Here is a 19,476-nt window from a genome sequence, read left to right as displayed (position 1 = left end):
GTCACTTCCTGTCTCTTCAGGAGCAGCACCCGGAAGAGGAAGTGATCCGCTCCAAACAGGAAGAGGTCAACGCTTCCTGGCAGCGGCTGAAGGGATTGGCTCTCCAGAGACAGGGGAAACTTTTTGGGGCAGCCGAAGTTCAGCGCTTCAACCGGTGAACAATTTTTCCTATATTTTATTTCAATTTATTTTATTTTATTTTATTTCAATTTATTTTATTTTATTTTATTTCAATTCATTTTTTCCCCTTTTATTTCAATTCATTGATTCACTGTATTTTATTTTATTTCAATTTATTTTATTTTATTTCAATTCATTTCCCCCCCTTTTATTTCAATTCATTGATTCACTGTATTTTCTTTTATTTCAATTTATTTTATTTTATTTCAATTCATTTCCCCCCTTTTATTTCAATTCATTGATTCACTGTATTTTATTTTATTTCAATTTATTTTATTTTATTTCAATTCATTTCCCCCCCTTTTATTTCAATTCATTGATTCACTGTATTTTCTTTTATTTCAATTTATTTTATTTTATTTCAATTCATTTCCCCCCCTTTTATTTCAATTAATCGATTCACTTTATTTTATTTTTTTTTATTTCAATTGATTGCATTTTATTTTATTTTATTTTATTTCAAGTCATTTTTTCCCCTTTTATTTCAATTCGTTGATTCACTGTATTTTCTTTTATTTCAATTTATTTTATTTTATTTCAATTCATTTCCCCCCCTTTTATTTCAATTAATTGATTCACTTTATTTTATTTTATTTTATTTCAATTGATTGCATTTTATTTTATTTTATTTTATTTTATTTTATTTTATTTCAATTCATTTTATTTTATTTTATTTTATTTCCATTTATTGCATTTTATTTTTATTTCAATTTATTGCTTTTTGTTTTATGTCATGTTATTTCATGTTATTTTATTTTATTTCATGTCATTTTATTTTATTTTATTTTATTTCAATTTATTTTATTTTATTTCATGTCATTTCATTTCACTTTATTTTATTTCATGTCATTTCATTTCACTTTATTTTATTTTATTTTATTACATGTCATTTCATTTCACTTTATTTTATTTCATGTCATTTCATTTCATTTCACTTTATTTTATTTTATTTTATTACATGTCATGTCATTTCACTTTATTTTATTTTATTTCATTTCATGTCATGTCATTGCATTGCATTGCATTTTATTCCAATTCATTTATTCATTTTATTTTATTTTAATTTATTGCATTTTATTTCAATTTATTTTATTTTATTTTATTTCAATTCATTTTATTTTATTTCAATTTATTGCATTTTATTTTATTTCAAGTTATTTCATTTCATTTCATTTCATTTCCATTTGTTTCATTACATATTATTTTCCTTTTTTAATTTCTTTTCTTTTCATTTAAATTTCATTTAATTTAATTTTTAATTTCATTTCATTTAATTTTCAATTTCATTTAATTTTAATTTATTTCCTTTTATCCTATTCCATTTTCTTTCATATTATAATAATTAGTTTTAATTCTATTTTATTCTATTTCATTACATATTATTTTCCTTTTTAATTTCATTTCATTTAATTTTCAATTTCATTTCAATTTCATTTATTTCCTTTTATCCTATTCCATTTTCTTTCATATTATAATAATTAGTTTTTATTCTATTTCATTCTATTTCATTACATATTATTTTCCTTTTTTCATTTCATTTCATTAAAATTCATTTAATTTAATTTAATTTAATTTTGAATTCAATTTCATTTTAATTTTGAATTTCATTTTGGCGTATTTCCTTTGGTCCTATTCCATTTTCTTTCATATTAAAATAATTAGTTTTTATTCCATTTTATTCTATTTCATTACATATTATTTTCCTTTTTAAATTTCATTTCATTTAATTTCATTTAGTTTAAATTCATTTAATTTCATTTAATTTCATTTAATTTTGAATTTCATTTTGACGTATTTCCTTTGATCCTATTCCATTTTCTTTCATATTATAATTATTATTTTTTATTCTACTTTGTTCTATTTCATTATTTTCCTTTTTAATTAGTTTTTATTCCATTTTATTCTATTTCATTACATATTATTTTCCTTTTTTAATTTAGTTTAATTTAATTTAATTTAATTTTCAATTCAATTTCATTCATTTATTCTATTTTATTCTATTTCATTACATATTATTTTCCTTTTTTAATTTAATTTCATTTTATTTTCAGTTTCATTTCAATTTCATTTATTTCCTTTTATCCTATTCCATTTTCTTTCATATTATAATAATTTTTATTCTATTTTATTCTATTTCATTCCATATTATTTTCCTTTTTTAATTTAATTTAATTTAGTTTAGTTTAAATTCATTTCATTTCATTTCATTTTGAATTCAATTTCATTTTAATTTTGAATTTCATTTTGACGTATTTCCTTTGATCCTATTCCATTTTCTTTCATATTATAATAATTAGTTTTTATTCCATTTTATTCTATTTAATTCATATTATTTTCCTTTTTAAATTTAATTTAATTTAATTTAATTTAGCTTAATTTCATGTCATTTCATTTTGAATTCTATTTCATTTTAATTTTGAATTTCATTTAATTTCATTAAAATTCATTTAATTTAATTTAATTTAATTTAGAGTTCAATTTCATTTTAATTTTGAATTTCATTTTGGCATATCCTATTCCATTTTCTTTCATATTAAAATAATTACTTTTTATTCCATTTTATTCTATTTCATTACATATTGTTTTCCTTTTTAAATTTCATTTCATTTAATTTCATTTAGTTTAAATTCATTTAATTTTGACGTATTTCCTTTGATCCTATTCCATTTTCTTTCATATTATAATTATTCTTTTTTATTCTATTTTGTTCTATTTCATTATTTTCCTTTTTAATTAGTTTTTATTCCATTTTATTCTATTTCATTACATATTATTTTCCTTTTTTAATTTAGTTTAATTTAATTTAATTTAATTTTCAATTCAATTTCATTCATTTATTCTATTTTATTCTATTTCATTACATATTATTTTCCTTTTTTAATTTAATTTCATTTTATTTTCAATTTCATTTCAATTTCATTTATTTCCTTTTATCCTATTCCATTTTCTTTCATATTATAATAATTTTTATTCTATTTTATTCTATTAAATTCCATATTATTTTCCTTTTTTAATTTAATTTAATTTAATTTAATTTAAATTCATTTCATTTCATTTCATTTTGAATTCAATTTCATTTTAATTTTGAATTTCATTTTGACGTATTTCCTTTGATCCTATTCCATTTTCTTTCATATTATAATAATTAGTTTTTATTCCATTTTATTCTATTTAATTCATATTATTTTCCTTTTTTAATTTAATTTAATTTAATTTAATTTAGCTTAATTTCATGTCATTTCATTTTGAATTCTATTTCATTTTAATTTTGAATTTCATTTAATTTCATTAAAATTCATTTAATTTAATTTAATTTAATTTTGAGTTCAATTTCATTTTAATTTTGAATTTCATTTTGGCATATCCTATTCCATTTTCTTTCATATTAAAATAATTACTTTTTATTCCATTTTATTCTATTTCATTACATATTGTTTTCCTTTTTAAATTTCATTTCATTTAATTTCATTTAGTTTAAATTCATTTAATTTTGACGTATTTCCTTTGATCCTATTCCATTTTCTTTCATATTATAATTATTATTTTTCATTCTATTTTGTTCTATTTCATTATTTTCCTTTTTAATTAGTTTTTATTCCATTTTATTCTATTTCATTACATATTATTTTCCTTTTTTAATTTTGTTTAATTTAATTTAATTTAATTTAATTTAATTTAATTTTCAATTCAATTTCATTCATTTATTCTATTTTATTCTATTTCATTCCATATTATTTTCCTTTTTTAATTTAATTTCATTTTATTTTCAATTTCATTTCAATTTCATTTATTTCCTTTGATCCTATTCCATTTTCTTTCATATTATAATAATTTTTATTCTATTTTATTCTATTTCATTCCATATTATTTTCCTTTTTTAATTTAATTTAATTTAATTTAATTTAAATTCATTTCATTTCATTTCATTTTCAATTCAATTTCATTCTAATTTTGAATTTCATTTTGGCGTATTTCCTTTGATCCTATTCCATTTTCTTTCATGTTATAAATATTATTTTTTTCTATTCCCGCAGAGACGTCGACGAAACCATCAGCTGGATCAAGGAAAAAGAGCAACTCATGGCGTCCGACGATTTCGGACGGGATCTGGCCAGCGTCCAGGCTCTCCTGCGCAAACACGAGGGGCTGGAGAGGGATCTCGCCGCCCTGGAGGACAAGGTGGGCGGGGCCGGCGCCCGGTTGGCCCAATCGGGGGACGAGGGCGGGGCTTAAACAGGAAGTCGTCCATGTAGAGCAGGAAGGTGGACGGAGCCAGCACTCGATTGGGCGGGGCTTAAACAGGAAGTCGTCCATGTAGTGCAGGAAGGTGGGCGGGGCCGGTGCATGTTTGGACCAATTGGGGCTCAAATAGGATGTAGTCCATGTAGAGCAGGAAGGGGGGCGGGGCTGGAGCTCGATTGGACCAATCGGGGAAGAGGGCGGGGCTTAAACAGGAAGTCGTCCATGTAGAGCAGGAAGGTGGGCGGAGCCAGCACTCGATTGGACCAATCGGGGGGATGAGGGCGGGGCTCCAATAGGATGTAAATACAAATAAGAATATAATAATATAAGAATGTAGTATAATAACATAAATTAAATATATATATATAACAATATATATATATATATATATTCATATAAGATGAATAAAAGTTAATGAATGAATAAAGATGAATAGGAGTTAATGAATGAATAAAGATGAATAGGAGTTAATGAATGATATATATATGTGTTTGTGTGTGTGTATTATTCTTTATATAATAATATATATAAATTATATATATATATATATATATATATATATAAATTCATATAAAGATGAATAGAAGTTAATGAATGAATGAAGATGAATAGGAGTTAACGAATGATATATATATGTGTTTGTGTGTGTGTATTATTCTTTATATAATAATATTATGTATAAGTTATATATATATATATAAATTCATATAAAGATGAATAGAAGTTAATGAATGAATAAAGATGAATAGGAGTTAATGAATGATAAATATATGTGTTTGTGTGTGTATTATTCTTTATATAATAATATTATATATAAATTATATATATATAAATTCATATAAAGATTAATAGAAGTTAATGAATGAATGAAGATGAATAGGAGTTAACGAATGATATATATATGTGTGTGTGTGTATTATTTTATATATAATAATATATATAAATTAGATATATATATATAAATTCATATAAAGATTAATAGAAGTTAATGAATGAATGAAGATGAATAGGAGTTAATGAATGAATAAAGATGAATAGGAGTTAATGAATGATATATATATGTGTTTGTGTGTGTGTATTATTCTTTATATAATAATATTAAATATAAATTATATATATTTATATAAATTCATATAAAGATTAATAGATGTTAATGAATGAATGAAGATGAATAGGAGTTAACGAATGATATATATATATGTGTGTGTGTGTGTGTATTATTTTATATATAATAATATATATAAATTATATATATATATATAAATTCATATAAAGATGAATAGAAGTTAATGAATGAATGAAGATGAATAGGAGTTAACGAATGATATATATATGTGTGTGTGTGTGTGTGTGTATTATTTTATATATAATAATATATATAAATTATATATATATATATATATATATATATATATATATATATATATATATATATATAAATTCATATAAAGATGAATAGAAGTTAATGAATGAATAAAGATGAATAGGAGTTAACGAATGATATATATATGTGTGTGTGTGTGTATTATTTTATATATAATAATATATATAAATTATATATATATATATAAATTCATATAAAGATGAATAGAAGTTAATGAATGAATGAAGATGAATAGGAGTTAACGAATGATATATATATGTGTGTGTGTGTGTATTATTTTATATATAATAATATATATAAATTATATATATATAAATTCATATAAAGAAGATTAATAGAAGTTAATGAATGAATAAAGATGAATAGGAGTTAATGAATGAATGAAGATGAATAGGAGTGAATGAATGATATATGTGTGTGTGTGTATTATTTGATTAATATTTTTATTTTGATTCCTATCATATTAAATTCTGATATTTGCCAGAATCCGCTTTCATTCTCCTCCGTTTCTGCCCACCCCCCAGGTCAAGGCTCTGGGGGCCGAAGCTGACCGCCTTCAGAATTCCCACCCCCCCAACGCCCCCCAAATCCACGTCAAACGAGAGGAGCTGGTGGCCAACTGGGAGCAGATTCGCACCCGGGCCGCCGAGAGACACGCCCACCTGAACGACTCCTACCGGTGAGTTTCACCCCGCCCCGTTTTATTAATTTTAATTTTTATTAATTCATTATGTTACTTTCGTTTCTTTCGTTTTATGAATGAACCGGATGGATTCTTATTAATTGGTTTATATTTTTTTTACTTGAGTTTCTTTCATTTTATGAATGAACCGGATGGATTTTTATTCATTGATTATATTACTTTTGTTTCTTTCATTTTATGAATGAACCGGATGGATTCTTATTAATTGGTTTATATTTTTTTTACTTGAGTTTCTTTCATTTTATGAATGAACCGGATGGATTTTTATTCATTGATTATATTACTTTAGTTTCTTTCATTTTATGAATGAATTGGATGGATTTTTATTCATTGGATTAATTTTATTACTTTAGTTTAATTTTACTTTAGTTTAATTATATTACTTTAGTTTCATTCATTTTATGAATGAACCGGATGGATTTTTATTAATTAATTATATTACTTTGGTTTCATTCATTTTATGAATGAATCGGATGGATTTTTATTCATTGGATTAATTTTATTACTTTAGTTTAATTTTACTTTAGTTTAATTATATTACTTTAGTTTCTTTCATTTTATGAATGAACCGGATGGATTTTTATTCATTGATTATATTACTTTTGTTTCTTTCATTTTATGAATGAATTGGATGGATTTTTATTCATTGGATTAATTTTATTACTTTAGTTTAATTTTACTTTAGTTTAATTATATTACTTTAGTTTCATTCATTTTATGAATGAACCGGATGGATTTTTATTAATTAATTATATTACTTTAGTTTCTTTCATTTTATGAATGAACCGGATGGATTTTTATTCATTGATTATATTACTTTAGTTTCTTTCATTTTATGAATGAATCGGATGGATTTTTATTAATTGATTATATTACTTTAGTTTCTTTCATTTTATGAATGAACCAGATGGATTCTTATTCATTGATTATATTACTTTAGTTTCTTTCGTTTTAAGAATGAACCGGATGGATTTTTATTCATTGATTATATTACTTTAGTTTCTTTCGTTTTAAGAATGAACCGGATGGATTTTTATTAATTAATTATATTACTTTCGTTTCTTTCATTTTATGAATGAACCGGATGGATTTTTATTAATTAATTATATTACTTTCGTTTCTTTCATTTTGTGAATGAACCAGATGGATTTTTATTAATTAATTTTATTACTTTAGTTTCTTTCATTTTATGAATGAACCGGATGGATTTTTATTATTTGATTATATTACTTAAGTTTCTTTCATTTTATGAATAAATCTGATGGATTTTTATTAATTCATCGGATTAATTTTATTACTTTAGTTTCTTTAATTTCTTTAATTCATTTTCTGACTTGGCAGAAATCTTTTTTAGTTCATTAATTCATTCATTTTTATTACTTTAGTTTCTTTAATTTTATGAATGAATCCCATTCGTTTTTATTTATTAATTATATTGCTTTAGTTTCTTTAATTTTATGAATGAATCTCATTCGTTTTTATTAAGTAATTATATTACCCTAGTTTCTTTAATTTTATGAACGAACCTGATGGATTTTTATTAATTCATCATATTAATTTTGTTACTTTTGTTTCTTTAATTTTTTTAATTCATTTTCTGACTTGGCAGAAATCTTTTTTAGTTCATTAATTCATTCATTTTTATTACTTTGGTTTCTTTAATTTTATGAATGAATCCCATTCGTTTTTATTAATTCATATTACTTTATAGTTTCTTTAATTTTATCAATGAATCCCATTCGTTTTTATTAATTGATTATATTGCTTTACTTTCTTTAATTTTATCAATGAATTCCATTCGTTTTTATTAATTATATTGCTTTAGTTTCTTTATTTTTATCAATGGATCTCATTCATTTTTATTAATTAATTATATTGCTTTAGTTTCTTTAACTTTATTAATGAATTTGATGGATTTTTATAAATTAATCGCATTAATTTTAATACTTTAGTTTCTTTAATTTTATCAATGAATCTGACGGAGATTTATTAATTCATCGAATTAATTTCATGAGTTTAGTTTCTTTATTTTTATTAATGAATCTGATGGATTTTTATTGATGAATTATTAGTATTATTAATGAATGAAATTTATTCCTTTATTTAATTTTATTAATTGACTTTATTGATTTTTATTTCTCAATTAATTATGATTATTATTAAATAAAGATATTTTCCCCCAAAATCTGCCCCCAAAAGCCTGCAGCGATTCCTGGCCGATTTCCGTGATCTCACCAGCTGGGTAACTGAAATGAAGGCTTTGATCAACGCTGACGAACTCGCTAACGATGTTGCCGGAGCAGAAGCTCTTCTTGACCGTCATCAGGAACACAAGGTAAATATTCTTTCGGCAGCAGCAATGTCATTTAAAAAGGCATAAAAATTAAATTTCACGTCATTTAAAACGTCATTTAAAAATGAACAAAAATTAAAAGTAACAAATGTCTTTTAAAAATGAACAAAAATCAAATTCCACAAATGTCATTTAAAAATGCATAAGTTGAATGTAACAAACGTCATTTAAAAATGCATAAAAGTTAAATTGAATTTTAAAATGTCATTAGAAAAGGAATAAAAATTAAATTTAGCAGTAAATATTCTTTCGGCGTCAGCAAATCCAATTTTATTAATTTTTACATGACATTAAATTTATTTTTTATGCCTTTTTAAATGACGTGAAATTTAATTTTTATGCCTTTCTAAATGACGCTAAATTTAATTTTTATGCCTTTTTAAATGACATTAAGCTTAATTTTTATGCATTTCTAAATGACGTTAAATTTACTTTTTATGCATTTCTTAATGACATTTAATTTAATTTTTATACATTTTTAGATGACATTAAACTTAATTTTTATTCATTTCTAAATGACATTTATTAAATTTAAATTTTATGCATTTTTAAATGACTCATTTGATTTTTATTCATTTTTAAATGATATTTATTAAATTTAACTTTTATGCCTTTTTAAATGACATTTGTTACATTTAATTTCTATGCATTTTTAAATGACATTTGTGGAATTTGATTTTTGTTCATTTTTAAATGACGTTTGTTACATTTAATTTTTGTTCATTTTTAAATGACGTTTATTATATTCAGTTTTTATGCATTTTTGAATGACATTTGTTACGTTTAATTTTTATGTACTTTAAAATGACATTGATTAAATTTGATTCTTATCCATTTTTAAACAACGTTTCCAGAATTGGATTTTTATCCATTTTGAAACGACATTGATTCAACTTAATTTTACAATTTTTAAATTTAATTTTTTATTCATTATTCCAAATACTGTATTACATTTCTCCTGGATAACCTTCCGCTTACAACCCTTTCAGCTCATCGATTTATTTTATTGCTGTTTATTACCCGATTAATTTTATTTAAATTGAAATTTTCCCCCGCAGGGAGAAATTGACGCTCACGAAGATAGTTTCAAGTCGGCCGACGAATCTGGTCAAGCTCTCCTTGCAGCCGGACATTACGCATCTGCGGAAGTCAGAGAAAAGGTAAGGGTTAAATTATTAGGAAATTATTAGGAAATTATTGAGAAGGTATTAGGACATTATTTGGAAATTATTAGGAAATTAATGGGAAATTATTAGGGAATTATTGGAAAATTATTGGAAAATTAGTAGGGAATTATTAGGGAATTATTAGGGAATTATTAGGGAATTATTAGGAAATTAATGGGAAATTATTAGGGAATTATTGGAAAATTATTGGAAAATTAGTAGGGAATTATTTGGGAATTATTAGGGAATTATTTGGAAATTTTTAGGAAATTTTTAGAAAATTTTAAAGAAATTATTGGGAAAGTATTTGGAAATTGTTGGGAAATTATTGGGAAATTATTGAGAAATTGTTGGGAAATTAGTGAGAAATCATTGGGAAAGTATTTGGAAATTATTTGGAAATTGTTGGGAAATTATTGGGAGATTATTAGGAGATTGTTGGGAAATTGTTGGGAAATTATTGAGAAATTGTTGGGAAATTATTGGGAAATTATTAGGAGATTGTTGGGAAATTGTTGGGAAATTATTGAGAAAGTGTTGGGAAATTATTGAGGAAATAATTGAGAAATTATTGGGAAATAATTGAGAAATTATTGGGAAATTATTAGGGAATTATTGGGAAATTATTAGGGAATTACTGAGATTATTGGGAAATTATTGAGGAAATTATTGAGAACTTGTTAGGAAATTATTGGGAAATTGTTGGGAAGTTATTGGGAAATTATTAGGGAATTGTTGGGAAATTATTAGGGAATTATTGGGAAATTTTTAGGGAATTATATGGGAATTATTGAGAAATTATTGAGGAAATTATTGAGAAATTCTTAGGAAATTGTTGGGAAGTTATTGGGAAATTCTTAGGGAATTGTTGGGAAATTATTAGGGAATTATTGGGAAATTATTGAGGAAATTATTGGGAAATTAGGTGGGGGTTAGAGGTCAGGCCTTGGGGGTTAGGGTTCGAGGTCAGGCCTTAGGGGTTAGGGGTTATGTTAGGGTTAGAGGTCAGGCATTAGGTTTGGGGTGGGGGTTAGGGGTCAGGGATTAGGGGTTAGGGATTTGGGTTAGAGGTTAGGCCTTAGGGTTGGGGGTTCGAGGTTAGAGGTCAGGCCCTGGGGGTTAGAGTTAGAGGTTAGGCCTTAGGGTTGGGAGTTTGAGTTAGAGGACAGTCATTGAGGTTAGGGGTCAGGAATTAGGGGTTAGGGTTAGAGGTTAGGCCTTAGGGTTGGGGGTTTGGGTTAGGCTTAGGGGTCAGGTATTGGGGGTTAGGGGTTTGGGTTAGGGTTAGAGGTCAGGCATTGGGGGTTAGAGTTAGAGGTTAGGCCTTAGGGTTGGGAGTTTGAGTTAGGGGTCAGGGTTCGAGGTCAGGCATTGGGGGTTAGGGGTTAGGGTTAGAGGTTAGGCCTTAGGGTTGGGGGTTAGAGGTCAGGCATTGGGGGTTAGGGGTCATGGGTTTGTGTTAGGCTTAGAGGTCAGGCCTTAGGGTTGGGGGTTCGAGTTAGGGGTCAGGGTTAGAGGTCAGGCGTTGAGGTTAGAGGTCAGGCATTTGTGTTAAGGTTAGAGGTCAGGCCTTAGGCTTGGGGGTTCAAGTTAGAGGCAAGGGTTAGAGGTCAGACACTGGGGGTTAGGGGTTTGTGTTCGGGTTCGAGGTCAGGCATTGGGGGTTAGGGGTTTGTGTTAGAGTTAGAGGTCAGGCATTGGGGGTTAGAGTTAGAGATTAGGCCTTAGGGTTGGGAGTTCGATTTAGGGGTCAGTGTTAGAGATCAGGCATTGAGGTTAGGGGTCAGGTATTAGGGGATAGGGGGTTGTGTTAGGGTTAGAGGTCAGGCATTGGGGGTTAGGGGTTTGTGTTAGGGTTGGGGTGTTGGTTAGGGGTCAGTTATTAGGGGTTAGAGGTTTGTATTGGGGCTTAGGGGTCAGGCATTAGGGGTTAGGGGTTTGTGTTAGGGTTAGAGGTCAGACATTAGGGTTAGGGGTTCAATTTAGAGGCAAGGGTTAGAGGTCAGGCGCTGGGGGTTAGGGGTTTGTGTTAGGGTTAGAGGGAAGGGTTAGAGGTCAGGCACTAGGGGTTAGGGGTTTGTGTTAGGGTTAGAGGTCAGACATTAGGGTTAGGGGTCATGGGTTTGTGTTAGGGTTAGAGGCTAGGCCTTAGGGTTGGGGGTTCGAGTTAGAGGTCAGGGTTAGAGGTCAGGCATTGGGGGTTAGGGGTTAGGGTTAGAGGTTAGGCCTTAGGGTTGGGGGTTAGAGGTTAGGCATTAGGGGTTAGGGGTTTGTGTTAGTGTTGGGGGTTAAGTTAGAGGTCAGGCATTGGGGGTTAGGGGTTAGGGTTAGAGGTTAGGCCTTAGGGTTGGGGGTTAGAGGTCAGGCATTAGGGGTTAGGGGTTTGTGTTAGTGTTGGGGGTTAAGTTAGAGGTCAGGCATTGGGGGTTAGGGGTTAGGGTTAGAGGTTAGGCCTTAGGGTTGGGGGTTAGAGGTCAGGCATTAGGGGTTAGGGGTTTGTGTTAGGGTTAGAGGTCAGGCATCGGGGTTAGAGATTAGGCGTTGAGTGGGGGTTAAAGGTTAGGCATGAGAGGTTATGAGGTAACGCTTAGGGATCATGTATTGGGGGTTAGGGGTCAGGCATTAGGGGTTAGGGGTTTGTGTTAGGGTTAGAGGTCAGACATTAGGGTTAGGGGTTCGAGTTAGAGGCAAGGCTTAGAGGTCAGGCACTGGGGGTTAGGGGTTTGTGTTAGGGTTAGAGGGAAGGGTTAGAGGTCAGGCACTAGGGGTTAGGGGTTTGTGTTAGGGTTAGAGGTCAGGCCTTAGGGTTGGGGGTTCGAGTTAGAGGTCAGGGTTAGCGGTCAGGCATTGGGGGTTAGGGGTTTGTGTTAGGGTTAGAGGTTAGGCCTTAGGGTTGGGGGTTAGAGGTCAGGCATTGGGGGTTAGGGGTTTGTGTTAGTGTTGGGGGTTAGAGTTAGAGGTCAGGCATTGGGGGTTAGGGGTTAGGGTTAGAGGTTGGGCCTTAGGGTTGGGGGTTAGAGGTTAGGCATTAGGGGTTAGGGGTTTGTGTTAGTGTTGGGGGTTAAGTTAGAGGTCAGGCATTGGGGGTTAGGGGTTAGGGTTAGAGGTTAGGCCTTAGGGTTGGGGGTTAGAGGAAAGGGTTAGAGGTCAGGCATTGGGGGTTAGGGGTTTGTGTTAGTGTTGGGGGTTAGAGTTAGAGGTCAGGCATTGGGGGTTAGGGGTTAGGGTTAGAGGTTAGGCCTTAGGGTTGGGGGTTAGAGGTTAGGCATTAGGGGTTAGGGGTTTGTGTTAGTGTTGGGGGTTAAGTTAGAGGTCAGGCATTGGGGGTTAGGGGTTAGGGTTAGAGGTTAGGCCTTAGGGTTGGGGGTTAGAGGAAAGGGTTAGAGGTCAGGCATTGGGGGTTAGGGGTTAGGGTTAGAGGTTAGGCCTTAGGGTTGGGGGTTAGAGGTTAGGCATTAGGGGTTAGGGGTTTGTGTTAGTGTTGGGGGTTAAGTTAGAGGTCAGGCATTGGGGGTTAGGGGTTAGGGTTAGAGGTTAGGCTTTAGGGTTGGGGGTTAGAGGTCAGGTTATTTTAATTTAATTTAATTTTTATTTAATGTTTATTTATTTTTATTTATTTTTATTTATTTTATTTTACTTTACTTTACTTTATTTTAATTTATTTTAATTTAATTTTTATTTTATTTTATTTTATTTTAATTTATTTTTATTTAATTTAATTTAATTTAATTTTTATTTTATTTTATTTTATTTTTATTTTATTTTTATTTATTTTACTTTACTTTAATTAATTAATTTTTCCAAAAAAATTTATTTTAACAAATGTAATTTGAAACATTTCGCCCCCCCAAAAACCCGTTTTCTCTCGTTTCCCCGCCCCCCGACCTCTGACCTCTCCCTCTCTCCGCCCCTCAGCTGACCGTCCTATCCGAGGAGCGGGCCGCCCTCTTGGAATTGTGGGAAGTCCGGCGCCAACAATACGAACAGTGCATGGATCTCCAACTCTTCTACCGGGACACCGAACAAGTCGACAACTGGATGAGCAAGCAGGAGGTCAGGATTCGAACCCGGAGCAAATTAATATTAATATTAATATTAATATTAATTAATATTAATATTCATATTCATATTAATATTTTTAATATCGTTAAATATTATATATTTTATAGAAGAGAATATTTTAAATATTGTGATGCGAAATATATATTGAAAAGAATAGAATATTTTTAATATCGTTAAATATTCTATATTGAATGGAATAGAATATCTTAAATATTATTATGTATTGAATAGAATAGAATATTTTAAATATCATTATGTAAAGCATATTCTATTGAACAGAATAGAATATTTTTAATATCATTGTGTAAAAGACAAGCAGGAGGTCAGCACTCGAACCCGGAGCCGGGAAGGTTCCGGAAGCCCAGGGTCCCGGGAGGAGGGTCTCTAATTCTGGAGAGGCTCTGATTTTAACATCGTTAAATATTATATATTTTATAGAAGAGAATATTTTAAATATTGTGATGCAAAATATATATTGAATAGAATAGAATATTTTTAATATCGATAAATATTATATATTGAATGGAAAAGAATATCTTAAATATTATTATATATGGAATAGAATAGAATATCTTAAATATTATTATATATTGAATAGAATATTTTTAATATCGTTAAATATTATATATTGAATGGAAAAGAATATCTTAAATATTATTATATATTGAATATAATATTTTTAATATCGTTAAATATTCTATATTGAATGGAATAGATATCTTAAATATTATTATATATGGAATAGAATAGAATATCTTAAATATTATTATATATTGAATAGAATATTTTTAATAACGTTAAATATTATATATTGAATGGAAAAGAATATCTTAAATATTATTATATATTGAATAGAATATTTTTAATATCGTTAAATATTATATATTGAATAGAATAGAATATCTTAAATATTATTATATATTGAATAGAATATTTTTAATATCGTTAAATATTATATATTATATAGAATATAATATGTTAAATATTATTATATATTGAATAGAATATTTTTAATATCGTTAAATATTATATATTGAATGGAATAGAATATCTTAAATATTATTATATATTGAAAAGAATATTTTTAATATCGTTAAATATTATATATTGAATGGAAAAGAATATCTTAAATATTATTATATATTGAATATAATATTTTTAATATCATGATGTAAAATCTATTCAATATTGAATAGACTAGAATATTTTTAATATCGTGATGTAAAATATATTATATATTGAATAGAATATATCACTATATAATATTTAGTTGTATATTGAATAGAATATATTTTAAATATCGTTATGTAAAATATATTATATATTGAATAGAATAGAATATTTTAAATAATATATTAAATAAAATAGAATATTTTTAATATCATGATGTAAAATCTATTATATATTGAATAGAATAGAATAGAATATTTTTAATATCATGATGTAAAATCTATTATATATTGAATAGAATAGAATATTTTAAATATTGTGATGTAAAATATATATTTAATAGAATGTATTTTATAGAATATAATATTTTTAATATCGTTAAGTATTATATATTGAATAGAATGGGATATTTTAAATATTATTATATATTGCATAGAATATTTTTAATATCATGATGTAAAATCTATTCTATATTGAATAGACTAGAATATTTTTAATATCGTGATGTAAAATATATTATATATTGAAGAGAATATATCACTATGTAATATTTAGTTGTATATTGAATAGAATATAATATTTTAAATATCATTATGTAAAATATATATTGAATAGAATATTTTTAATATCATTATGCAAAATATATATTTAGTAGAATCTAATATTTTTAATATCATTATGTAAAATCTATTATATATTGAATAGAATAGAATATTTTAAATATTATTATATATTAAATAGAATAGAATATTTTAAATATCATGATGTAAAATCTATTACATATTGAATAGAATAGAATATTTTAAATATCATTATGTAAAACATATTCTATATTGAATAGAATATATTTTATAGAATATAATATTTTTAATATCGTTGAATATTATATATTGAATAGAATAGAATATTTAAAATATCATTATGTAAAGCATATTCTATATTGAATAGAATAGAATATTTTAAATATCATTATGTAAAACATATTCTATATTGAATAGAATAGAATATTTTAAATATCATTATGTAAAACATATTCTATATTGAATAGAATATATTTTATAGAATAGAATATTTTTAATATCGTTGAATATTCTATATTGAATAGAATATAATATTTTTAATATCATTGTGTAAAGCATATTCTATATTGAATAGAATATATTTTATAGAATATAATATTTTTAATATCGTTGAATATTAAATATTGAATAGAATAGAATATTTTAAATATCATTATGTAAAGCATATTCTATATTGAATAGAATAGAATATTTTAAATATCATTATGTAAAACATATTCTATATTGAATAGAATATATTTTATAGAATATAATATTTTTAATATCGTTGAATATTCTATATTGAATAGAATAGAATATTTTTAATATCGTTGTGTAAAAGACAACTGGATGAGCAAGCAGGAGGTCAGCACTCGAACCCGGAGCCGGGAAGGTTCCGGAAGCCCAGGGTCCCGGGAGGAGGGTCTCTAATTCGGGAGAGGCTCTGATTCGAACCCGGAACCCGAAGGCCTAACCTCGAACCCCTAAGGCCTGAGCTCTAACTCGAACCCGCAACCCGAAGGCCTGACCTCTAACCCGGACACAAAGCCCTGACCTCTAAGGCTGAGCTCTAACTCGAACCCCTAACCCGAAGGCCTAACCTCTAACCCTAAGCCCTAATGGCTGAGCTCTAAGCCTGACCTCTAACTCGAACCCTCAACCCTATGGCCTGACCTCTAACCCGGACACAAACTCCTGACCCCTAATCCCTGATCTCTAACCCTAACGCACACCTCTAACCCCTAAGGCCTGACCTCTAACCCCGACCTCGAACTCGAACCCCCAACCCTAAGGCCTGACCTCTAACCCGGACACAAACCCCTAACGCCTGACCTCTAACTCAAACCCCCAACCCTAACACAAATCCCTAACCCCCAATGCCTGACCTCTAACCCTGACCTCTAACTCTAACCCCAATCCTAACACAAACCCCTAACCCCCAATGCCTTGACCTCTAACCCCCAACCCTAAGGCCTGACCTCTAACCCTAACCCCTAACCCCTAACCCCTAACCCCCCGTGCCTGACCTCAAACCCCCAACCCTAAGGCCTAACCCCCAACCCTAACACAAACCCCTAACCCCCAATGCCTGACCTCTAACCCCAACCCTAAGGCCTAACCTCTAACCCGAACCCCGAACCCCCAATGCCTGACCTCTAACTCTAACCCCCAACCCTAACACAAACCCCTAACCCCCAATGCCTGACCTCTAACCCACAACCCTAAGGCCTAACCCCCAACACTAACACAAACCCCTAATGCCTGACCCCCAATGCCTGACTTCTAACCCCCAACTCTAAGGCCTAACCTCTATCCCTAACACAAACCCCTAACCCCCAATGCCTGACCTCTAACCCCCAACCCTAAGGCCTAACCTCTAACCCTAACCCCTAACTCCCAATGCCTGACCTCTAACTGTAGCCCCAAACCCTAACACAAACCCCTAACCCCCAATGCCTGACCTCTAACCCACAACCCTAAGGCCTAACCCCCAACCCAAACCCAAACCCCTAACCCCCAATGCCTGACCTCTAACCCCCAACCCTAAGGCCTAACCCTAACACAAACCCCTAACCCCCAATGCCTGACCTCTAACCCCCAACCCTAACCCTAACCCCCAATGCCTGACCTCTAACCCCCAACCCTAAGGCCTAACCCTAACACAAACCCCTAACCCCCAATGCCTGACCTCTAACCCCCAACCCTAAGGCCTAACCTCTAACCCTAACCCCTAACCCCCAATGCCTGACCTCTAACCCCCAACCCTAAGGCCTAACCTCTAACCCGAACCCCTAACCCCCAATGCCTGACCTCTAACTCTAACCCCCAACCCTAACACAAACCCCTAACCCCCAATGCCTGACCTCTAACCCCCAACCCTAAGGCCTAACCCCCAACCCTAACACAAACCCCTAACCCCCAATGCCTGACCTCTAACTCTAACTCTAACCCCCAACCCTAACACAAACCCCTAACCCCCAATGCCTGACCTCTAACCCCCAACCCTAAGGCCTAACCTCTAACCCTAACCCCTAACCCCCAATGTCTGACCTCTAACCCCCAACCCTAAGGCCTAACCTCTAACCCTAACACAAACCCCTAACCCCCAATGCCTGACCTCTAACCCTGACCTCTAACTCTAACCCCCAACCCTTACACAAACCCCTAACCCCCAATGCCTGACCTCTAACCCCCAACCCTAAGACCTAACCTCTAACCCGAACCCCCAATGCCTGACCTCTAACCCTGACCTCTAACTCTAACCCCCAACCCTTACACAAACCCCTAACCCCCAATGCCTGACCTCTAACCCCCAACCCTAAGGCCTAACCTCTAACCCTTACACAAACCCCTAACGCCTGACCTCTAACCCGAACCCCCAACCTAACCCTCATCTCTAACCCTAAACCCCCAACCCTGACCCCTAACCTCCAACCCCGACCAATCCTAAACCCCCTAAACCGGGGGTCAGTGACCCCCAGCCCACAAATCGAATTGGAATTGGAATTGAATTGAACGGAAAGGGAAATTCAATTCGGTTTGGGAAAGGAAATTAAAAATGGTGTTTTAATCCACTATTTTTTAAGGATTGACCCGGTCTTGGCTGGGGAGGGTGGGGTATATTATTATTATTATTATTATTATTATTATTACTATTATTATTATTATTATTATTATTATTATTATTATTATTATAAAAAATAAATAATAAATAAATTTATAAATTATAAATTTTATTTTATTTTATTTTATTTATTCTTGGCTGGGGAGGGTGGGGTATAAATAAAAATTATTATTATTATTATTATTATTATTATTAAAGTTTATTTTATTTTATTTTATTTATTCTTGGCTGGGGAGGGTCAGGTATAAATAAAAATTATTATTATTATTATTATTATTATTATTATTATTATTATTATTAAATAATAAATAAATTTATAAATTATAAATTTTATTTTATTTTATTTTATTTATTCTTGGCTGGGGAGGGTGGGGTATAAATAAAAATTATTATTATTATTATTATTATTATTATTATTATTATTATTATAGTTTATTTTACTTTATTTTATTTATTCTTGGCTGGGGAGGGTGGGGTATAAATAAAAATTATTATTATTATTAATAATAATAATAAATTTTATTTTATTTTA

General features: G+C 29.5%; 1 protein-coding gene across 1 annotated transcript in view; it reads left to right on the top strand.

Annotated features, from left to right (window-relative positions):
• The window catches only part of LOC307207784 (spectrin alpha chain, non-erythrocytic 1), a gene marked incomplete at both ends in the record, with an annotated part of 83,974 nt that overhangs the window by 19,393 nt on the left and 45,105 nt on the right, over positions 1-19,476 (top strand). The window contains 6 exons of the mRNA XM_079961846.1: positions 21-154; positions 4,215-4,359; positions 6,331-6,485; positions 8,709-8,844; positions 9,921-10,022; positions 13,944-14,081. Of these exons, the coding sequence (XP_079817972.1) occupies positions 21-154; positions 4,215-4,359; positions 6,331-6,485; positions 8,709-8,844; positions 9,921-10,022; positions 13,944-14,081 (810 nt within the window). The remainder of the gene's footprint in view (positions 1-20; positions 155-4,214; positions 4,360-6,330; positions 6,486-8,708; positions 8,845-9,920; positions 10,023-13,943; positions 14,082-19,476) is intronic.

The sequence above is a fragment of the Podarcis cretensis genome (assembly GCF_951804945.1).
Source record: "Podarcis cretensis genome assembly, chromosome: Z".
Classification (NCBI taxonomy): domain Eukaryota; kingdom Metazoa; phylum Chordata; class Lepidosauria; order Squamata; family Lacertidae; genus Podarcis; species Podarcis cretensis.
This window is presented reverse-complemented; position numbering and strand designations above follow the sequence as displayed.